This window comes from Musca domestica, unplaced genomic scaffold (genome assembly GCF_030504385.1).
Source record: "Musca domestica strain aabys unplaced genomic scaffold, Musca_domestica.polishedcontigs.V.1.1 46, whole genome shotgun sequence".
NCBI lineage: Eukaryota > Metazoa > Arthropoda > Insecta > Diptera > Muscidae > Musca > Musca domestica.
The window spans coordinates 1,612,412-1,637,276 of NW_026712336.1; the positions used below are offsets into that span (position 1 = coordinate 1,612,412).

Consider the following 24,865-nt stretch of genomic DNA (forward strand, 5'->3'; position numbering starts at 1 on the left):
CAAGGCTATCGGAGCTATAAACTTTTTTTTTTAAATATTTTTTTTTCGGGACTATCAGGGCTATAAACGTGGATTTTTTTAATATTTTTTCCGGGACTAACAACGTGATTTTTTAATAATTTTTTCAAGACTAACAGAGCTACAAACGTAGGTTTCTTAAATAATTTTTTTCCAGGACTATAAGAGTTGTAAAAACGGATTTTTTAATAATTTTTCCAAGACTATCAGAGCTACAAACTTGGATTTTTTTCTATAATTTTTTGAAGGACTATCAGCACTATAAATGTGTTTTTTTTAATAATTTATCCTGGACTATCTGAGCTATAAACGTGCAGTTTTTAAATATTTTTCAAGGACTATCTGAACTATAAACGTGGATTTTTAAAATATTGTTTTTAAATTTTTTTCAAGGACCAATAGAGCTATAATAGTGGATTTTTTAATATTTTTTCTTGAGCTATATGAGTTATAAACGTGGATTTTTGAAATATTTTTTTCAGAGCTATCAGAGCTATAAAAGTGGATTTCTCAATAATTTTTGAAAGACTATCAGAGTTAAAAAGTGGATTTTATTAAATATTTTAACCAGGACTATCTGAACTATAAACCTGGATTTTTCTAAATATTTTTTTTCCAGGACATTTTTTTAAAATACATTTTTCAAGGATTAACATTATTTGATTAAGAATTAATCAAAGACTACATAATATTTTTTCCAAGAATATCCGTGTTTTTTTAAATATTTTTTCAGGACCATCTGAGCTATAAACGTGGAAATTTGAAATATTTTTTCCAGAACTGTCAGAGCTATGAACGTGCAGACTATCAGAACTATATGTGTGGATTTTTTAAATTTAATATAACTTTTTTGGACTGTCAGATTTTTAAGATAATTTTTCCAGGACTTTCAAAGCCATAAACGTGGATTAAAAACGTTCCCGGAATTTTCAAATAATTTTTAGTTTTAAAATATTTTTTTCAGGGCTGTTAGGTTTTAAAAATAATTTTTCCAGATTTTTAAAAAAAAAAATTCCAGGACTGTCAGGGCCATAATCGTGGATTTTTTAATATTTTTTTCCAGGTGTTTTAAAATATTTTTTAGAGCTGTTAGATCAAGAAATTTTAAAAAAGTCCTTTCCTGTACTTTTAGATCTATAAATGTGTAGTTTTTCAAGGACCATGAACGTGGATTTTTTAATAATTTTCCAATTTTCGATTCCATAGATATAATTGTGAATTTTTAAGTATTTTTCCCGATTTTGAATTCCACGATTATAAATGTGAACTTTTAAATATTTTTCCATTCAATAAATATATCTTCCTTCTAGCATAAATAAAACCATCAGTTTGTGAATGAATTATTTATCTTACATTTCCAAGATTTTATTGGTCAAATAGTTCAACTTAATCTATAAATACAAATGTACGATAAATATAAAATTAAATACAAAATAAAGTAATAGATTATGTTTTGAAATTGTATATGGTTTTTTTTGGAAACACTTGTGCTAATATTTGCATAAAAGAAAAGTTAGTAAAGTGTTTTATTGCGGTGCATATAAATGTGCTAAAGGTCAAGATAGTTTGAGAAATTCTGCTAAAAAAGAGAGGGGAGAGAGAGGGAGATACATAAAACTTCGATTAAAATTCTTTAGAATAATTGTAGAATTTTATCAAGTTTTGAAATTATTATTTTTCAAATAATTTAGGATGTAATTACAGCTTTGGAATATTGAGTTATTATTATTATTATTTTTTTATATGAAATAACTGCAAAGACTTAGACATATGGAGTTGAGTAAATATGTAGTATCTTTTTAGTAAATATCTTAATTTCTTATAAACTTATTTAAAAATTATAATTTAAGTAACTAAAATACACTATATTTATTTAAAATACGATTTATTTTATTTATTTAAAATATAAAGTGGTGTTGTCAAATGCATTTATGACGAACTTGCTGAAATAAAACGGAGTATTTAAAACATACATTTAAATATAAATACATTTCTTAAACCTTTTTATAAAAAAAAAAAACAAAATTTGGATTCTGAAAAGTTTTTTTTATAATTAATATTTTTCCAATCCTCATTCAAATGTGCATTTTTTTAAATACTATAAAGTAGTGAAGATATTGTTAACATTGGATGGACATGGATGATAAAATTGTTGTTTTCTAATGAAAGTTTGTATTGTTCGGACACAGCTTTTTTCTAAAAGGGAAACATATGCCTTATTTAATGTAAAATTTTTAAAATAAAACTTATATCAACTTGCTCTTCATAAATATGAATATAATAGATTTTTTTATAAATAAAAGAAATGGATGTTGTCAATTTTTTCCTTAACCCATTTCGCTCCTCTGTTCGATTTCTCCAATAGTAAAACCAACCCTTTTCAAAGAAATAGGTAACATTTAAATTTTTGTGTAGGTGATAAGATTCTGCCAGTAAATAAAAAATAATCGTAAAATAATCGTGTTTACTCCATATTTTATGATACTAGTAAAAACAACAACTGAAAGCAGACGGCTTTATCGACGATGGGGAGTGACAGGAAATAATGCGCAACGCGTTCATTCTGTTTTGTCCTTGAAGAAGGCAGCAACGCTTACAAAGCTGTCATTAAAATTTCGAGGAAAGAGAAAGCCAGCAATAGGGTGTGTGAGAACATAAGAGGCTTGGATCACGCCCGGTGAGACTATGGGGAACACTTCTTTCTTAGGGGTGATTTAGCATCTACAGTCTGAAATCCATGCCATGGAATAATATAAGGGGGGGAGGTAGACCAAAATCATAGTGTTTATATATCCAGTGTTTAGTCACACTTAGCGACTTTGATTTTGAATCCGACTGGAACACTAACAGGAGTGTTAATAATATTTCGCCTAAGGAGACTTTCACCAAAATAATGGATGAAGAGAGAAAGAGAGCATTGCATTTACAAAAAAATTTAGTGAAATTGATTAGTATGCAAGTCACGTCCGTCAGAATTCGATTTTTCTGGATAAAACATAATTTTTTCATCAGCATATCCTAACTTCAATAGGAAAGATATTAAAACTGGGGTAGCCAAAACAATAAAAAAAATATTTTTATGCGGGCTATACCAAAACGTGGACCTGCACAGAAAATTTTTTGTCATACATCAAAAACTAAATTTTGAGACAATTCCGGTGAATAATGTCGCTAAAATCATCAACATATCGAATATCGGGAGGTACCGTTATATGGGGGCTATACGAAGACGTGAACCTGCACAGACACTTTTCTGTCATAGGCTGTAGCATCCATTACGAACATCAAATACTAAATTTAAAACAATTCTGGTGAATACTGTCGCTAAAATCATCAAATTACCGAATATCTGCAGGTATCGTTATATGAGGGCTATATCAAAACGTGGACATATATGGCTCATTTTCAATACCAAATGTCCTGCAGACATAATATAGATTTGAGTAAAATTTTATCAAACCTACTTCATTTCGTATGGAAGCTAGAGGGATTTCCACAAAGGGACAGACTGATAGACGGGCGGACATGGCTAAATCGACATAGAATTTTATGCTGATTTTTGGGGGAGTCTAAAATGTATATTTCGAGGTGTGGTGTTCAATGGTGGAGGGTATAAAGATAGTAGAACGCGGTTACTAATGTTTTTTCAAAGCCTTGATATTCTGTAAAGAAATCACGGACAGTATGAAAGAGAATTATGGCTACCAAAACTAAAGCTATTTCAGGTACAGATCCTGCTATGAAGCGATTTATTCGGGACCACCAGATCTTATATTTTTGAAATAGAATTGAAAGTTAGAAGGCCATATGCCCCGACATCAAACGAGGAGACTCTCAGAAAAAAAAAAAAAAATATGGGAAAATATTTAAAGAACTGCTGAGAATCAGGTCAAGAAAGAAATATTGAATAAGGAAAGTAGAAGTGATCTCATTGAGATCATGAACTTTGATTTCAAGAGCGATATGCTGTGGATTAGTTTAGTTTCACAGTCAAGCAAGGAGACTTACAAAGAGACTGTGCTTCTAGCAAACCAGAAAAAAACGGTCCTCCGTTGAGACGTAGCCAGAAAATGCCTCTGAAAAAGTTTTGGTACAATTCGGAGGACCCGTGCTTCCAGCGTAACGCCCTTCGTACTACTCTCACTCAATGGTCGATAATTAAATATTGTTTCATCTGCTGAAGGATGGTGCTTCAATAGTGTGTGTGGGTGAGCGATCTCAGGCAGTTTTAAGTCCATATTTTTAGTTTCGGCAACAAATACCGACCGGGTGCTATGTTCTGATACCGCGGATTTAAGCTGGAATTTTCTACTCACACATATGAGAGGTTCTGGTGTGGTTTATGTGCTTAGCCAGCTTTGAGAGCACCCAAAGGTAAGGTATCTATAAATTGTTAACCACAACCACTAATCGATTCCCAAGAGGCCCATTTGTTAGATGACCAGCCCTAGAACCCCTTTCTTTATATTTCCGCACCACTTGAATTTTCCTTGAAATTTCGTCATCAAACTGATGTGCTCGTCGAACCTGACATTTATGGGTCATACTTTTAGGAAACCATTCACAAAAACTATACTTCACTCCCAACTCAACTTCGTCACAAATATGTCTTCTGATTTCAGTTGGCTCCCTTCTCTTTGCGAACCGATGGTTTTTGTAAATGGTTTCCTGAGGTATGACCCATAAATGTCAGGTTCGACTAGCACTTCAGTTAGGTGACGAAATTTTTGGAAGAATTTTTTTTTCGAAATTTTTCAATTCACGTGAATCTGATTCGAAAAGAGAGAGAGAGATGTGTAACTAAACAATTCAATAATATATGCCCCCATGAACATTCTTCTTTTATAAGAAAAATGCATTTTGGACTGCTCTTATTTTGGTCGGCCCAGAAGTCTCTCTCTCTTCAGATACAGCCACAGTTTAAAATTGATTATTTTAGCAGTGTTTGAAGTGGATCCCAGCCAATTGTACCTGAAACTTGTTAGACAGATTCTGCTAACATAAAACGTTGACTGATGTCAATGCTTTCTTGAAAACCCTACCGATGTTAGATAATGCATATCTTCCTATCTTAATACGGCCTTATCTTAAATCTTGCATTGTTGCAAATTTATTTTTAAACTTAAACGATTTTTTTGTATATTCCTTAAAAGCCATGGAAATATGTTAATACTTTTGCTTTAGTTCTACATTCCGAACAATACAAACTTTTATAAGGTGTTAATACAAGATTGTTAATTGAAACTTACTCTATTGTACAGGAGGCTACCTAAGGATATAACATAAATTTAAATTTTATTTTTCGTTGTGGTTAGGGTTGCAGAAGCGAGAAATTCAATAAAAATGTGTGTTAGAATCGTTTAAAAATATGTCTGCCCCAAATTTTGCAGCAAAACATTTGAATTTTACAACTAAACTGAAAATGGCGCCCAATGTGTGAGTCTTTTCCTTGCCATTAAACTACAGCCCTGCTTAAATAAATCCAATGAACTTAAATTAAACTTACCCTAAAAAATATATTATTGGTGTATTGTTTTATTAATAAATTAGTAACTTAACCTAGGAAAAATGTCTTATATCCTAAGCGACCTACACTAACAAACTTTGAGACAGAACTTGTGTCAACAAATTACATGTGTATTGCACAAAAGCTTTTCAAGTAAACAAATTTCCTATACTCTAATAATAAATGCTTAAAATACAATTAGTAAAGACCCGATGGTATATCGGTGACCTTGGAGCCTTGGGTATACGAACGCGTTCGTGTTGTCACATTGCTATTGTTCAATAGATCCGGCCTTGTGCTTTGCTGCTGCTGCTGGGCATAGGGACCAATGCGTATGGTGGGATTACTGCCAAAATAAATCTGCTGATTACTTCGTGACTTTTCACGATTGCTGGGCATTAAATTGTTGCGTTTGCCATTCTGTTGGTCGGCCTCGTTGTAGGCCTCATTATGGCTGGCAAAGACAGCCTCAAGGCGTTCAACATTCTTGGTGACTCGGCGAGCCTGCAGGGCAGCCGTTAAATCCGGCTTTGGGTATTTTTGGGCCGTATTCATGTCGGTCATAAAGAACACTCCATTGAATTGTTGTGGCGGTACACCATTGGTTTCGGTGAAACTTTCCCGTTTTGGCGCCCCACTCATGACAATGGCATTCGCGTTGTCCTCCGTCTCATCGGCAGGACTATCCGAGCTCTCACGCAATGCCTTCATTGTGGGATCATCTTCACAATGGCGGGCATTCATGATGACATCCAACAGCTCCCGGGTGGTATTGTTGGAGTGTTGTTTATTGACGACATTTTCTGGAATTTCCGGAGATTCCAAACCATTGCGATGAAAAGATTTATCCTGATCCTGGATGACATAATCACTTTCATCGAAAAAGGTCTTCAAGGCGGCCACCTCTTGATTGGGATTAATGGGTTTCTGCAGCATGAGCATACCATATTCGGAACCATCCAAATCGGAACCTTCTGGCTGTACCAAATGGGCCAGTGATCTGGATTTCCTTGGCGGCTGCGGCACAATATTTTTGGGGACAATTTCTTTTTCCTTGGCTTCCTTGCAGATTTTATTGAATTTACATTCATTTGTGGAGATTTGTTTCTCGGCTTCATTCACCACATTGTCCAGCTCTTCCATGGCATCCTCAATGGCGGGATCGGCCGGTAGTTTATCGAGTTTTTTACTATTCTGTGGCAATACCAAAATCGGTACCGGTGACAATGAGGGTCCCGTATCCGAACTACTGATACCCTCATCTTCATGTTCTGAGGAATCTTGTTGCTTGCCGGGTGGTATGTGCCGCGGCAGGGTGACCGGCTGTTTATCCAACGACTTGAAGGTATTCTCATTCTGAGCTCCCTGTAAACGGAATATTTCTCTTTGCAATTCGGCACAACGTTCCTGTAGCCTCCGTTCCATGGAGGTGAGTACGGCCTTTTCTTCGTGTAGGATTTGTACCCGACGTTCAAGGATTACCATTTGACTGCGGACGCGGTCTGCTTCCCGCGATTGGGTGATCATTTTGTCCACATCCACATAAATGTCGTGGAATTTTTTCAACTCACTGCGCAACACATCCAACCAGGGTGAGGAGGAGGAAATGGTCTGAAACGGAGGGAGAAAATTAGATTTCTTTTTCTAAGAAAAAACATTGAGGACATGTTTTCAAGGACACTCGAAGGTATGAACCTGGAAATCATTGATTTTTTTAAATATTTTTTTATAAAATTCTATCAGAGATTTTTCAGAATTTTTCATAGATTTTTTTAGATTTTTCAAAAAAAAAAAAAAACGACATTTTTTTTCTGAAAAATCCAATCCTACCTTGCTTTGATAGAATTTTAGAAAAAATATTTTTAGAAAATCGATGATTTCTATGATTTTTAAATATTTTTAAAAAATATTTTTTGTTTTAAAGAGCTTTTAAGGATTATCGTAGGTGTAAAACTGGAAATCATAGAAATCTTGGTTTCTTAAAAACTCTTGTTTCAAATTCTATCAGACCTTGGGAGGATCGGATTTTTCAAAAAAAAAAAAAAAAAATCATAAAAATTTAAGTTTTTTTTTTAAATATTGTTTCAAATTCCATCAGAACTTAGAAGGATTGGATTTTCAAAAAAAAAAAAAAAAAAAAAAAAATGAAAAATTCAGGGAGTGTTGTTTTTTTTTTTTAAAGATTTCAGAGGTGTAATCGTAGATTTTTTAGAACATCTGTTCACGGTCAACCAGAGCTGTCAAGGTTCTTTCTGTTGAGAAAAGATTCCCTTACCTTTGCCAAGTTATTAGGATCAAATCCGGCCTGAAACAATTCCGCTTGCAAATATAAACGTTGTTGGAGATTTTCCGAACTTTCCAAGAAGGCATTGATAAATCTGAGGAAAGAAACATTCACAGAAAAAATTGGGCATTAGAAGCAAATATGTCCACTTGGACACCGGAAGAAAGAATTTTCGCCAACTTACCTCACTCCCACCGCCTGCAATTCACCCGAACCCCCACCGCTGTTCAGCATACCCATAAGTAGACGAAAACGTACCGGTTCACTACATCTTAAACGCAGCGTTGACATAGCATCTGAGATGGCTGTGTGTCCGGAGGTGGCCAATTTCTGATTACCATGACCAAAAGAATTTTTATCGCAAGCATTTGCCATCAGTTGCATTGCCAAGATGCGAGCTCGGATACCTTGACCCGTTGCCGAGGAGGCCAAGGGCATCAGGCCAACAGGTGTGGTACCCAGGCGGGCCACGGCCTCTATCGAACGGGAACAGCAAATGTTGAGGCATTGTCTGTAAAAAGATATATTTTAGAGTAGTCATGAGAAGTTCTCCCGGGGCCATAGAATCTTCTACTCACAAACACGCCAACTCATCGAGCAGCGCACGTCGCTGATAGCTTTGCGAATTTCTCGGTACTGTCCCAATATTATTAATGGTATTAATGGGGGCATTAACCGCCTGGGACAATTGTATGGAACGTAATACCTCCAATAGGAGACTAACTCCATCCGAGGGGGTGGCCACAAATTCTTGGACAAAACTGAAACAAAATAAAAATATTTACTTCGATTTTTCTAATACTCAATTTCCTATACTTACCTTGGAAACGACACCCTTAGATCGGCCCGTAATTTCGTTAACAAATCGGTAATACTTGAAAATTGTCTCAGCGACATTTCACTTTCACTTGCCACCGGCGCCATAATTGGACTTCTGAAAATAATCGAATTGAAAAGATATGAGAATTTCTGTTAAGGATTTTTTGAGACTTACTTATAATCGGAATGCTTGTGAGGCAAGGTGGCCGATTTGAAATCATTCTCAGCCGCCGCTGCTACTGCCGCATCGCTGGCATCGTAAATCGATCGTGGATTGGGTCCACTCTGACGTTTACCGAACTTTTTTAGTGCTGCCACATAATCCTCGGGATTGTAGACGGGTGGTCGTTGATTTTCCTGAAAAATGAGTTAATTTTTCAAATTAAAACTTTTCAAGAAAGCCAAAATTTTCTACCGATTAAAGCTAATCCATAATCTGTCTGACGGTCTGTCTGTTGAAATCACGATACAGCCCACATTATATGATGTAGAACTTCAAATTTTTTTAATTTATATTGTGGTTGGTATTGAAAATGAGATATATCGGTCCACGTTTTGATAAAGCTGCCATATAAGGGTACCACTTGATATTCGGTATTTTGATGATTTTCGCCACTTTTTTCCACGTATTTGTCTAAAAATTGGTATATGTAGTTCAATAATAATAGGTTCAATCTCCTGTGGCGAGACATTATATGTATAGGTCCATGTTTTGGTATAGCCTCCCAATACTCGGTATTTTGATGATTTTTCCCACAGAGAAGTCTCAAAATTGGTATTTGTAGTTGTTAATTGGGTTTCGCTCTAGTGGCAGAACATTGAATATCTAGGTCCATGTTTTCCTATGGCAACCATATAACGGTTCATCCCGATATTTGGAATTTTGATGATTTTCGCCACATTTTCCCACGGATTTGTCCAAAAATTGGTATTTGTGGTTCATAATGGATTCTAGCTCCGGTGGCGAAACATTTTAAGCATAGGTCCAAATTTTTGTATAGCCCCCATATAACGATACCTCCCGGTATTCCATATTTTTATGATTTTTGCCACATTTTTCCAGGGATTTGTCTAAAAATTAGTATTTGTAGTTGGTAATGGGTTCTAGCTCTGGTGGCGGAACATGGGGTATATGGGTCCACATTTTGCTATAGCCCACAAATAACGGTACCTCCCGATATTCGGTATTTTGATGATTATTGCCACATTTTACACGGAGTTTTGTAAAAACTGGTATTTGTAGTTCATAATGGGTTCTAGCTCCGGTGACAGAACACTGAAAATTTAGGCCCATGTTTTCCTATAGCGCACACATAATGATACCCAACGATACACGGTATTTTGATAATCCTGGTCATATTTACCCACAAAATAGATTCAAACTTGGTATCTAAAAAGATTTGGTAGATGTCAATCCTTGAGGTTTAAAATTGCTTTTGGAGGTTCTTGTTTTGGTATAGCCCCCATACAACGGCCTCACCCACTTTATGGCAGAAGCTTTTGGTCATTGCAACTTATATTTATTCCTTCGATGTAAAGTCTCGTCCATATTGAAAATTCGCTGAGGTGAATACCGAATTTCAATAAATATCTGTTTCAGCTTTTCCGAAAAAAAATTGAATGCACCGTGGTCTGCGATTGCAGGCTCTCCAACAACTTGTATGTTTCCGAATTGAACACATTTGTTGAATTTTTGCAGCCACCGCTGGCACGAAAAGAAATATCATCCATGTCTTAATTTTCATTAAATTTGATTTTAATTTCAGAACTAATTGCCTTATTTTAAATAACTACCCACACTGTTGGCGCCCTTTCCAATTGTTCCAATAAAAACGGACTTTTTTAGTTGTAATTTTGAGAGAATCCGTTCCAGCTGCTCTTGCACCATTTCTGGCCAATTTTTTTTAAATATCGTTCTTGTCGTGGTCATTGAAAGGCCTATTGAAAAAAAAGTTTTTTCACCAATATCATGTCCTGAAATTTGATCTTTTTGCATTTCGAGCTTATATCAGCCTGTTTAAAGCTATTTATGCAGAACTGAAGTATTCGCAAAGGCATACACTAATGAAAACGAAATTGCACACAAAATAAACGATTTCCTCCGTCTATGTTGTTTGCAGAAAAAGTTCAGCCGGTCCGAACTTTTAATACACTCCACCATTTGGAAGGAACTTTTCAAAAAAAAATTTCAAATAATTCCGAAAAATACAATTTAAATGATGACCTTTTACGGGGCTTTACGAAGACGTGGACCTGCATAAGTATTTTTTTTTTTTTTGTCAATGGTACCCATTAAGATATTCAAATACGAAATTTGAAACAATTCCGCCAAATAATGTCGCTAAAATCGTCAAAATATCGAATAAAGGGAGGTACCTATATATAAAAGCTAAACGAAGACGTGGACGTACATACGAAATTTTTAGGCATAGGCTGAAATATCCATTAAAAACTTCGAATACCAAATTTCGTGAACAATTCGGGTGAATGATATCGCTAAAATCAACAAAATACCGAATAAAGGGAGGTTCCGTTATATGGGGACTGTACGAAGACGTGGACCGACATGGCCCATTTACGAACTTACCCTGCCTATTAGAAAAATATACATGTGTGCAAAATTTTAGCCTTCTAACTCAATTAGTTCGATAGGTCGCGCGATTACAATAGACAGACGAAAATCGCTAAATCAATTTAGTATTTTACGCTGATCTAGACGATATATACTTTGTAGGGTCTATCATGAATATATCGAAGAGTTACAAGCGGAGTGATAAAGCTAATATACCCTCTATAGAATGGTGGAGGGTATAACAATATTTTATTGCTTTTTCCCGCATTGACAACAATTTCGTTTGTTAAAATTTGTTAAAGGCTAGACTTCTGTTTGTATGCCTTTTACATGAAGAGTACCTTCAAATGACTGTTAATAGAGAAAAGTTCCCCGAGATATTTTAGAACATGTCTAAAGATTCCTAAAGGGGCCATCTGTAAGAAAATCTTTTATGAGTTTTATGAATAGAATTTCTAGAAAATTTCTTTATTTTTGTCTAAATCCTCTTTAGACGGAAGGCCTTTTTAATTTCTCATATGTTTATAGAATACTTCACGGTACTGTGGGTCCAATTCGCTCAAATGACCTTTCGATTTAAGTTCCCATTCACATTAAATATCTTGATACCGTGAAACCTCTCCTCTGACAACTTTAGCGTTCAGCCACAGTCAGAATTTAAATGGTAACGCTTACTAAACTTTGAAAGTTGGCAACGCAGACAACGCAATTCACCTTTGTTCTTGCTTCGTTTTCAACATGCATGACGGCGAATACAACCCTATGCGCATGATGGGGAATAAAGTAGGTATTTTTAGATAACCACCGCTGTGGTGATTAACGATAAGAATTCTTATTCAATTCTGTTCTGTGTGTGTGTGCGAGTGTGTTTTTATTTTCAACATTTTTTGTTATTGTTTGTCATTTTAAATTTTAGTTCGTTGTGCGCAGAACTTATCATTCCTTTTGAGTTGTTTTTAGCTTCAGGTATTTTCGTCAGATTTAGGGTCTTTTTAATATTCCTGCTATGAACATTAAATTCATATCTGACTATTCTTATAAGAATTTCATGGCTATGACATACAAGTCCCGTATTGTCTAGTGGTTAGGATATCCGGCTCTCACCCGGAAGGCCCGGGTTCGATTCCCGGTACGGGAATTTTTCTTCTTTACAAATAAGTTCCTAAATTTTGCTAAAATTCTAAAACTATTTTTTTCTATTCAGTACTTTCTCACTTACCTTGCTGTAAACAGTCTGGGACCAACTTGTTTCCGATGTTGTTGACATTTTATACGATGCCATGGAACCATTGATGCTATTACTGCCACAATTGCTACGTTGTGTAACGGAAGATGAGCCAACAACAAGTGCAGCGCCAGCCGTCCGATGATGATTGTTACTTCCAGTGGCTGCTCCAGCTCCACCACCTCCGTTGCCACCACCGCCACTATGAACACCAGACTGTGTATTATTATGTGGCGGTAATTTGGGTGAATTTTGACAGACACTGGGAGCCATTTGATAACTATGGGAAATTGAGGAAACTTCACTGGAAATGAGAAGAAAATATTGAGGAAAGAAATTCATTAGTAACAACAAATAATAACGATAACAACAAAAAGGCAGGGTGTCATTTAAAATATCTTGATTAGGAGGAAGATTATGAAGATGAGTTTGCCAGTTGGTTGGTTGGACAATGTAATTGTTTTGTTTTTCTGTATTTCCATGGATATAGCCCACCCGTCTGCATAACAATTATGCAAAAATTTATGATTATTTGAAATTTATAGCCAGTCTGTCAGCGGGATTTTTTTCCGTCAGTTACATCTTATCTTCGATGGATACGTTTGCCTGCTTACTTTTTTCTAATTGTTGTCAAATCAATTATAATTTCAGTCAGTTTGTGCGTTCATTAAATTGAGTATTTTATGTTTGCGCTGACATCCAGCCAAATGAGTTTTGGGAGAAAAAAAAAATTAACAACAAAAACCACTAAAACATTGAGAGATGTTATGGACAATGCAACACCTTAATGATGATCATTCCATCAACAAATTGAGTAGTTTGCGTTACACTCCCTATTAAGGTGTGGGAGTGATTATTTTTAGACACTAGGTGGGGTTTTGCCAATGAAATTAAACGATAACCTTCAGATTAACCTTGAATATGGTGAGGAAGGTGAAATTGACTATTCGTTTCGGAAAACGTAGCTGATACTTTGAATATATATTTTTGGAATTTTAATCAGTATTGAACATAGCTTTTGCAAATAATTGTGAAATCTGCAGACGGCCCACATTTGGGCGCTCTACGATTCCCGAATCTTTTTTGAATAAATACATTTTCACGTGTTGTGTAATTTATTTACTTAAATATTAAAAACCAGTAATGAAAGTCCTAAAGTCGGGCGGGGCCGATTTTATGATACCCTACACCACTTTGCTAATTTAGTAGAGCTCCGCATAATAATTAAAAGTTTTTATGGGAGAATTCAATCATACACGCTATGATTATAATTATAATTTAAAATTCAAAGGACTAAATATGCCGAAGCATTTGTATCTTTTAAATTCGGAATTGTATTGCCCATTTGGTGCGAAATTAATTTGAAATCGGATAAAAATATATATGGGAGCTATATTCAAATCGGAACCGATCTCGATAAAATTTGGCAATGATATTTCTGAGCTGTATTTGATATATTTCCGTGAATATCGTTGTTACGGAGTGCATATTACGGCTGTGGGTAACAAATACAATAAATCGGATGAACAATATATATGGGAGCTATAACTATATCTGAACCGATCTTCACCAAATTTAGCATATTACATTCTAGACTAAATTCGGTCGTATGTGCCAAATTCCATCCGACGTTTGGTGCACAATAAATGGTAAATCGGACGAAGTTATATATGGGAGCTATATCCAAATCTGAACCGATCTCGATAAAATTTAGCAAAGGTATTTCTGAGCTGCATTTGATATATTTCCCCAAATATTGTTGTTACAGAGTGCATATTATGGCTGCGGAGGACAAAAATAACAAATCGGATGAAGAATATATATGGGAGCTATAGCTATATCTGAACCGATTTCGATAAAATTTGGCATACTTATTTTCAGGCCTAATTTGGTTGTATGTGCAAAATTCCATACTATTCGGGCTGATATTACACCTTTGGTGCACAATAAAAGGCAAATTGGACGAAGATATATATGGGAGCTATATCTAAATTTTTACCGATTATCTCCAATTTCAATAGGGTTCGTTCTTGGGCCAAACAAATGTTGTTTGCAAAATTTCATCTCAATCGGATAATAAATGCGACCTGCATTTTGTTCACAAGAATACATGGACAGACGGACGGACGGACATGCATAAATCGACTCAGAATATGATTCTATGCAGATCATCAAAAGGAACTATGGTCAGACGGACAGACGGACATGCATAAATCAACTCAGAAAGTGATTCTATGCAGATCATCAAAAGGAACTATGGGTCTATCTCGTTTCCTTTTGCCTGTTACAAACAAATGCACAAAGACATAATACCCTGACCACCTTGTGGTGTAGGGTATAAGAAGTAAAAAGTTGGAAAAGTAAAAACTAGAAAGCCAACGAGGACACACCACTGTTGAAGTGAGAAATTTAGTAATTAAACATTACACAAACCATAAATCGTTAAGTGAGATATCTGAGCCAATCTACAGTTCAGTACATCATGAAACGGTTCAAAACAGTTGGATGTGTAGAAAATAAGACAAAAACGGCAAATAATAAAATATTTACCTTGAGTGATGAGAAGTATATTTTACGGCGGATCAAAAATTATCCATTTTAAGGTGCACCGAAGCTCGCAAAAATTGCTGAAATGGATTTGGGAAAAGTATGTTGCCCTCAAATAATAAGAAATATATTGCATAAGTCGAATTACAATGGAAGAAGAGCTAGACACAAACCTCTAATCAGCAAGCGAAATCAAGAAGTAAGATTGCGATTTGCCAAGCAGCGCATATATCAAAAGATTTTTAATTTTGGAAGATTTTGCTGTTCACGGACGAGAGCAAATTCAATCTTTTTGGTTCAGATGGCAGACCTTATGTATGGAGAAAGGCAAATGAAGCGCTCCTTGCCAGTGAAGCACGGTGGTGGGTTACTAATGGTGTGGGATGCATTTTTAGCCTCGCGCGTGGTGTATTGCATTTTATTGGGGGTACTATGGATCAGACTATGTACCTTAACATTTTGAAAGAATGTGTGCCACTCTGTAAGGAAAAGCCTTGACGAAGATTATTATTTTTATCAAGATGATAAAATGATCACAAACACTAAGTAATTGTAAACAAAAAATAGTAAAACTATATTTTATTAAATAGAATGACATTCCTTAAGAAGAGTTTTTCTATGAACCAAATTCCAAAACATGATTTATTTATACATTCTTTTTATACCCTACAACACAAGGTGGTCAGGGTATTATGTCTTTGTGCATTTGTTTGTAACAGGCAAAAGGAAACGAGATTGACCCATAGTTCCTTTTGATGATCTGCATAGAATCACTTGCTGAGTTGATTTATGCATGTCAGTCCGTCTGTCCGTGCGTCCGTCTGTCCATGTATTCTTGTGAACAAAATGCAGGTCGCATTTATTATCCGATTGAAATGAAATTTTGCAAACAACATTTGTTTGGCCCAAGGACGAACCCTATTGAAATTGGAGATAATCGGTAAAAATTTAGATATAGCTCAAATATATATCTTCGTCCGATTTGCCTTTTATTGTGCACCAAACGTGTAATATCAGCCCGAATAGTATGGAATTTTGCACATACAACCAAATTAGGCCTGAAAATAAGTATGCCAAATTTTATCGAAATCGGTTCAGATATAGCTATAGCTCCCATATATATTGTTCATCCGATTTATTGTATTTGTTACCCACAGCCGTAATATGCACTCCGTAACAACGATATTCATGGAAATATATCAAATACAGCTCAGAAATATCTTTGCCAAATTTTATCGAGATCGGTTCCGATTTGGATATAGCTTCCACATATATCTTTATCTGATTTCAAATTAATTTTGGACCAAATGGGCAATACAAGTCCGAATTTAAAAGATACAAATGCTTCGGCATATTTAGTCCTTTGAATTTTAAATTATAATTATAATCATAGCGTGTATGATTGAATTCTCCCATAAAAACTTTTAATTATTAAGTGGAGCTCAACTAAATTAGCAAAGTGGTGTAGGGTATCATAAAATCGGCCCCGCCCGACTTTAGGACTTTCTTTGCTGGTTTTTAATTTGAGTAGTTTTTCGATTATTTTTTAATACTTTTCTCAAGTGAAGTTGGTCAAAAACTATATTTTTCTAGTAATCGGCGCCCCCTGCCGACTTCTGGCAAATCTCTTTTTTCTGTTCCTAATGTTGGCATTGAAAAATATAACAGAAAAATGTTTGATTTGTATGTTTTTAAGTTAGAAAATCATCTTTGGACTCCTGTTTACTATTATAAAATATTTCTGACTCCAAAAGTATTAAATTTAATTTACTTAAATCGATTATTAAGTTGACGCCACCACTATTTTTTTCTTTACAAACAAACACTCACTGACGAAAACCGTTATTTTCTCGTAATAAATGATCGGAGCTCATTGCTTTTTTACAGAAAGAGAGCAGAGAACACTGTTGAGTTTTTTTTGCAATTATTTCATTATTTGGTCAATTCTATTCTTAGTTATTTAAGTTTAAATTTCAAAACTGCCGACTACTGGGACATGCCGAACTTAGGCGCATTTACCCTATATTGCATAAGTCGAATTACAATGGAAGAAGAGCTAGACATAAGCCTCTAATCAGCAAGCGAAATTAAGAAATAAGATTGAGATTTGCCAAGGAGCACATATCAAAAGATTTTTAATTTTGGAAGAGTTTGCTGTTCACGGATGAGAGCAAATTCAACCTTTTTGGTTTAGATGGCAGACCTTATGTATGGAGAAAGGCTAATGAAGCGCTCCTTGCCAAAAATATGAAGCCTACAGTGAAGCACGGTGGTTGGTCACTAATGGTGTGGGGTGCATTTTTAACCTCTGGGCTTGGTGTATTGCATTTTATTGGGGGTATTATGGATCAGACTATGTACCTTAACATTTTGAAAGAAAGTTCGGCACTTTGCAAGGAAAAGCTCGGCCTTGACAAAGATTATTACTTTCATAAGGATAATGATCCGAAACACAAGGGCTTATAAAGTGCGGTCATGGCTGCTATATAATTGTCCCCATGTCATGAATACTCCAGTCCAGAGTCCAGACATAAACCCAATAGAAAATTTATGGAGCTATCTCGATGGAAAAATCCGCCAGCATTCCATACCTTGCAAAAACGATTTGATGAAAGGTTTGTTGGAAGAATGGGAAAATATTGAACCTAGCTGTTGCAAAAAAAAAAAAAAAAAAAAAAAAAAAAAAAATGCTAAAAGTATGCCAAATAGGCTACAAATGGTAAAAAAGTAAAGGAATGCATATAAAATATTAAAGTCTAGAAATACTTTAAATTGTAGGAGTTTGTAAAAAATAATGTAAAAAAATTTTTTTTGTTAATTTTAATTTTTGGAAATTATAAGAAAAACAAAATTTTGTCTTTAGCTTTTAATCCAAAATAATCTGTGTTAGTTTTGATGTATAATTCGGAGCAGAAATACTAATTTGTGAGATGTGTCTTCTGGGAAAGAATTTTGTATTGATGTTCGAAATGTATTAAAAAGGCAGAAAAAGCTAAATAAATCCATATTAGAAGAAAATTTGAAGGCATCTGTCGATATTTGGAATCTTGACAACCTATGGATTTTCCTGCAAGACAATGATCCCAAACATACAGAACACATTGTTCGAAATGGGCCGCCCTATCATGACCCACGCCAATTGCAGCCACCATCTCAAAGCACAGAATTTCATTGCTTAGACATCGCAAGTCCCGTATTGTCTAGTGGTTAGGATATCCGGCTCTCACCCGGAAGGCCCGGGTTCGATTCCCGGTACGGGAATTTTTTCCTTCTTTACAAATAAGTTCCTAAATTTTGCTAAACTTTTGTGTTTTATTTTTATATTAATTTATTTTCCTCTTTACTGTGAAATGTTATTGATTACATTTAGGAAATACTTCAAAGAAAAATACGAAAACACCACATGGCCAGTGCATCAACGCTAAAGGAGAAGCTTCGGTATGAGTGGATCAATATTAACTCATATCTTTCAATGTTACAATCATTAGGTACTTAATAAAGCTGGAGAGCAGTGTGCAGATTTTCCAGAACCAATGTAGTCCTCAGGCTACATTTTGATTGTGGAGGAAGAATCAAGAGCACATCACGGATGTCCGGGTTTTTCTCGAGATTTTTTGTAGTATTTTAAGAAAAGTTTCCGAATAATCTGCACAAACTAATTTCATATCATACACACTATATTTCTGTAATTTTCGAATGTAGGAGTAATCATGGTACTATGAAGAGAAGGTAGGCCAACTTTGAAAAAATTGCAAGTAAAGAGGTCTACCTGTTTGGCTTGTAATGTCAGAATTAGTATCAAAACAATAAAAAAAATCAAACAACTTGTTGCATTTATTTTGAATAAATAATTGAAAACCGTGAAAACTGAATGAAAAGTCAACACTTCTTTTCAAAACCAGGTTCTATATATCTCTAAAGGATTATTTCGCTACAAAAACTCTAGATTTTGTCGATGCATACGATGAAAAAACATTTTGAAAACATCCGAGTTTGAATGTTTTCCGAACAATTTTTTGTTATTGAAAAGAAAACACATACATAAACAAATACAGATGACATATTAAGCCAAGAAAAAAAAAAAAACAAGTTAAAAAGCTGTAAGTTCGGCCGGGCCGAACTTTTAATACCCTCCACCATTTGGTAAAAATGTGGCAATTTCCAAAAAAAAAAAAAAAACGGTTAAAAATTCTGTTAAAATCTTAAAAATACCGAATGCTTATACGACGACGTGGGCCTGCATAGGCAACTTCTGTCATAAGTTATTACAATATTTAAATGCGAAACTTGAAGAAAATCTGTTTATAATGTAGCTAAAATCATCAAAATGCCGAATATCGGGGGGTACGGTATATGGGGCCTATATTAAGACGTGGACCTATATGGCCCATTTTCTGTTTTATGCTGCAGTATCTATTACAAATTTCAAATGTCAAATTTGGAACGATTCCGCTAAATAATGTCGCTAAAATCATCAAAATACCGAAAATGGGGGGGGGGGGGTGTACCGTTATATGGGGGCTATACGAAGACGTGAACCTGCACAGACAATTTTCTGGCATGGGCTGAAGTATCCATTATGAACTTCACATGCGAAATTTGAAACAATCCCGGTAAATAATGTCGCTAAAATCATCAAAATACCGAATATCGGGGGATACGGTATATGGGGGCTATATGAAGACGTGGACCTATATGACCTATTTTCTGTTTTATGCTGCAGTATCTATTACGAACTTCAAATGCCAAATTTGAAACAATCCCGGTAAATAATGTCGCTAAAATCATCAAAATACCGAATATAGGGGGGTACGGTATATGGGGGCTATACGAAGACGTGGACCTACATGGCTCATTTTTTGACTCCGGATGTAGTATCCATTACGAACTTCAAATACCAAATTTGAAACGATTCCGCTAAAAAATGTCGCTAAAATCATCAAAATACCGAATATCGGGGGGGTACCGTTATATGGGGGCTAAACGAAGACGTGGGCCTACATGGCCCATTTACGAACTTAACCTGCCTACTGCCAAATATATATGTGTGCAAACTTTTAGCCTTCTATCTAAATTTCTTCGAAAGATAGCGTGATTACAACAGACAGACAGACGGACAGACAGACAAACAGACAGACAGACAGACGGACATGGCTAAATCGTCTTAGAATTTTACGCTGATCAAGAATATATATACTTTGTTGGGATTGACATGAGTATTTCGAGGAGTTACAAACGGAATGACAAAATTAATATACCCTCCATAGTATGGTGGAGGGTATAAAAAATGAAATCATATGGTATCATAGCCCTACCTTGATATCATTGAACCATGGGAGTAATCATATATTTTTTTCTGATTTACTGACCAAATTCAATTTTTTTTCGAATTTCTGAAACATCCGAAAATTTTCTGAATTTTATAGCAAACAAATAAGTATTGAAATTCTACACGAATTCGTCACGAAACTCTCAAGTGAGTACCTCTCAAATAATCCCTGGTCCTACGAGCCGTATAGATTTGAAACGGCACTCGAACCGAGCGGTTAAGTTCTTTCTCTACATGTAGTCCAACGAGCCGAATAGATTTGAAACAAAACCCGAATTGAGCGCTTGGTTGCGATCCCAAAAGACCTTTTCAAACATTTCCCCAAGAGATCTCCTAATATAGCTTCGAAGTTATTTTGCACAATTTTTTGAACACTCTCTATTTTTGAAAACTTACCAAAGATTATTGCAAAATAATTCCAGCAACATGTTGCCAATAAAATGTTGTGTGTGTGTGTGTGCTGCGACAATTTGTAGTCCAAACCAATCAAAGTTTGTAACTCCTTTTCTAATTGAACCAATTCAATCGGAAGGTTAATAACCAGCAATATGACAGAAAAAAAAACTAGACTGATTTGTCGGTTGGCTGGTTAGGTTAGTATAATACTGTTTTAATGGCTAACACTGTGTTGCTGGGTAAATGAGTGAGTGGCACTTCGACATCTTTGACAGCGACATTGTGCGAAAATATTGAAAAACACACACAAAACTAAGTGGGTTGCGGTCGACGGATGCAAATGTGTCTATCTCCTCCAGGGTTTGTCACTCAGTTAGTCAGTCAGCCAGCATACATGCATATGAGATGGGATAATTGCTAAACCAGCAGCATTAACCGCATCGAGCAACACTTCAAACAAGTTTTCACGCACACTTTTTTGTTTTTTTTTTGCCTGATTTCAAGTTTATTTTCATTAAGTTTTTCCTTTCAAGTTTTCAATTTTCAATCTTTGCATGGAAATTAGTTTTGGTGTTTTTCCTCTTCGTCTTCTGTTTTTTTTTCTACGTCGTTAAGTGAGTAGTTTTTTTTTTAGTTTAAATTGTGTTGGCTATTCAAATCAATTTTGCGATAAAACAGCAGTGACACATTTGACCTGCGAACCAAGCTTATACGCCAAATTTGTAATGGAAAAATGCCGGGCGGTAAATTAGATAGCAACGTCAAACCGACATCTTACTCTAAGCCTATGATCTTGATAACTGACTAAAGCGCAGGCCGCCGATGTAATCAAGCAGCCTAAAAGCTACTTGCTGCTGGCTAGCTTCTTCTTTCTTCTAAAAAAAAAAACCAAAATAACAATAATAATCAATAATTTGTTTCGTGTCTGTTGTTTTCTTTCTTCTCATTTCCGAAATATCACTTTCACTGAAACATTTTGGAATCTTTTGAAAACGCGTTTCTTTTCAGTTAATTCAAAAGAAATTTAAATATTGTTTTTATTTTGTCTTTCTAAGCAGAAGAAGTCTAGATCGTTGGAGTTGGATGGATAGGAGGTTGGAGGTGTTGGTGCTGGGTGGTTTGAACAAAACAGAATAACAGTTAATTTCTTTTGAACACACATTTTTTTTTGCCTTACACCTTAGTTGGTTGTATTAACGGTTTCCATTAGGTTTCTTTTCGAATGCAAATCATCATAAATCAGCAGCGAACAACAACAAAAACAACACCCAGACATGTCCAGCAACAACAATCAGCACATTAACAACAATACTTTACTCACAATCAAGATTGATGGGCAGTTAGTCACACTTCATCCAAGCGATTGTCTGTCCACACTACCGCCGCAAAGCACAGAAACACACTCAACGTTTTCATTCATTCATTCAAACACCCATCATCCATCTGTCAATAGCAAAAACAACAAGTAAAAAAGCTGTAAGTTCGGCCGGGCCGAACTTTTAATACCCTCCACCAATTGGTACAAATTTGGCAATTTCCAAAAAATAAAACCCGTTAAAAATTCTGTTAAAATCTTAAAAATAGCGAATGCTTATACGACGACGTGGGCCTGCATAGGCAACTTTTGTCATAAATTATTACAATATTTAAATGCGAAACTTGAAGAAAAATCTGTATATAATGTAGCTAAAATCGTCAAAATACTGAATATGGGGGGTACCGTTATATGGGGGCTATACGAAGACGTGTACCTGCACAGACAATTTTCTGGCATGGGCTGAACTATCCATTACGAACTTCACATACGAAATTTGAAACAATCCCTGTAAATAACGTCGCTAAAATCATTAAAATACCGAATATCGGGGGGTACCGTTATATGGGGGCTATATGAAGACGTGGACCTACATGGCTCATTTTAAGATTTAGGATGTAGTATCGATTACGAACTTCAAATACCAAATTTGAAACGATTCCGGTAAACAATGTCGCTAAAATCATCAAAAAACCGAATATCGGGGGGTACCGTTATATAAGGGCTACAGGAAGACGTGGACCTGCACAGATCATTTTCTGTCTTAGGCTGTAGCATCCATTACAAACTTCAAATGCCAAATTTGAAATAATTCCAGTGAATAATGTCGCTAAAATCATCAAAATACCGAATATCGGGAGGTACCGTTATATGGGGACTATATGATAACTTGGACCTACATGGCCCATTTACGAACTTAACCTGCCTACTGGGAAAAAATACATGTTTGCAAAATTTTAGCCTTCTATCTCAATTTGTTCGAAAGATAGCGTGATTACAACAGACAGACAGACAGACAGATAGACGGACAGACAGACAGACACACAGACAGACAGACGGGCATGGCTAAATCGTCTTAGAATTTTACGCTGGTCACTTTGTTGGGTCTGACATGAATATTTCGAGGAATTACAAACGGAATGACAAAATTAATATACCCTCCATAGTATGGTGGAGGGTATAAAAATATTCAGATAAATATCAGAATGTTTAATGCCGCTGCTGCTGGTGCTGCATACCACGACCGAAGTTATTGGTATTCTTGGTTTCATTGTGTGCCCCTTTCTTTTATTCTTTTGAGATACGTTTTTAGTTTCTTTCTTTGTTGTTTTATTTTTTCGTTTCGTTCTAAAACCATAGTTAATTATAAAATTTCTAATAACTCTTTTCTCTAATTCCTTCGTTTTACGAATAGATTCTAGACAAAGGTTGTTGGGTGTAGGTAAAAGTTTTGATCAGTTCTACTATTCATACAGTTAAGACCATATAAGTGGCATTTTTATACCCTCCACCATACTATGGAGGGTATATTAATTTTGTCATTCCGTTTGTAACTCCTCGAAATATTCATGTCAGACCCAACAAAGTATATATATTCTTGATCAGCGTAAAATTCTAAGACGATTTAGCCATGTCCATGTCTGTCTGTCTGTTGTAATCACGTTATCTTTCGAACAAATTTTGCACACATTACGTTCATAAATTGGCCATGTAGGTCCAAGTTATCATATAGCCTCCATATAACAGTACCTCCCGATATTCGGTATTTTGATGATTTTAGCGACATTATTCACCGGAATTGTTTCCAATTTGGCATTTGAAGTTCGTAATGGATAATACAGCATAAGACATAAAATTATCTGTACAGGTCCACGTCTTCGTGTAGCCCCTATATAACGGTACCCCCCGATATTCGGTATTTTGATGATTTTAACGACATTATTTGCCGGAATTGTTTCAAATTTGGTATTTGAAGTTCGTAATGGGTACTACATCCTAAGTCAAAAAATGAGAAATGTAGGTCCACGTCTTAACATAGCCCCCATATAACGGTACCCCCCCCCCCCAACCCGTTATTCGGTATTTTGATGATTTTAGCAACATTATTTACCGGGATTGTTTCAAATTTCGCATGTGAAGTTCATAATGGATACTTCAGCCCATGCCAGAAAATTGTCTGTGCAGGTCCACGCCTTCGTATAGCCCCGATATAACGGTACCCCCTTAATTCGGTATTTTGATGATTTTAGCTACATTATAAACATATTTTTCTTCAAGTTTCGCATTTAAATATTGTAATGACTTATGACAAAAGTTGCCTATGCAGGTCTACGTCGTCGTATAGGCATTCGGTATTTTTAAGATTTTAACAGAATTTTAAACGGATTTAATTTTTTTTTTTTGGAAATTGCCAAATTTGTACCAAATGGTGGAGGGTATTAAAAGTTCGGCCCGGCTTACAGCTTTTTTACTTGTTAATGTTGATACACATTCCGATCAAATTCTGAGAAAAGCTAAAATAGTCAAAGAAGTTGCGGCACTATTAAATATAAATAACAAATAAATCGCAAAATATGAACTCCTTTAACGTGTTAGATTCGCTTAGCTGATTAGATAATCTAAGTCAGATGTGTTCCGTCTTTGGGGAACATCTACAGGTTGCGGATAATTGAACTCCCAGTAGATATATTGGATAGCTGAGAATTAAATAAGAAACAGACACACCTAAAGTAGCGGAAGGGTCTCGATTAAATGATCGAGTGCCAATCATTTCCTGAGTGTAATAGAGAGGAACAGAAATGATATAAATACGAGAGACATGTTCAAATAATGATAAGGTAAACTCGCCTAGTCT

At 35.4% G+C, this 24,865-nt stretch overlaps 1 protein-coding gene and 2 non-coding genes across 4 annotated transcripts in view; 2 read left to right on the forward strand and 1 right to left on the reverse strand.

Moving 5' to 3' along the window:
• Positions 1-5,533: 5,533 nt before the first annotated feature.
• LOC101894439 (uncharacterized) overlaps positions 5,534-24,865 on the reverse strand; it is a 150,757-nt gene continuing 131,425 nt past the window's right edge. Inside the window, exons 1-8 of one of the 2 annotated variants that reach the window (XM_059127588.1) lie at positions 20,697-21,561; positions 12,419-12,728; positions 8,803-8,984; positions 8,629-8,742; positions 8,387-8,569; positions 7,993-8,319; positions 7,800-7,902; positions 5,534-7,135 (exon numbers count right to left, since the gene is read on the reverse strand). In XM_059127588.1, the coding sequence (XP_058983571.1) occupies positions 5,723-7,135; positions 7,800-7,902; positions 7,993-8,319; positions 8,387-8,569; positions 8,629-8,742; positions 8,803-8,984; positions 12,419-12,728; positions 20,697-20,728 (2,664 nt within the window). In that variant the 5' untranslated portion in view covers positions 20,729-21,561 and the 3' untranslated portion in view covers positions 5,534-5,722. Of the gene's footprint in view, positions 7,136-7,799; positions 7,903-7,992; positions 8,320-8,386; positions 8,570-8,628; positions 8,743-8,802; positions 8,985-12,418; positions 12,729-20,696; positions 21,562-24,865 lie in introns of those variants that run through there. The other variant, XM_059127589.1, reaches the window with a different exon arrangement.
• On the forward strand, positions 12,266-12,337 carry TRNAE-CUC (transfer RNA glutamic acid (anticodon CUC)). Its single transcript has one exon. It is a non-coding gene; the product is annotated as a tRNA-Glu (tRNA).
• TRNAE-CUC (transfer RNA glutamic acid (anticodon CUC)) lies at positions 18,161-18,232 on the forward strand. The gene has a single exon. It is a non-coding gene; the product is annotated as a tRNA-Glu (tRNA).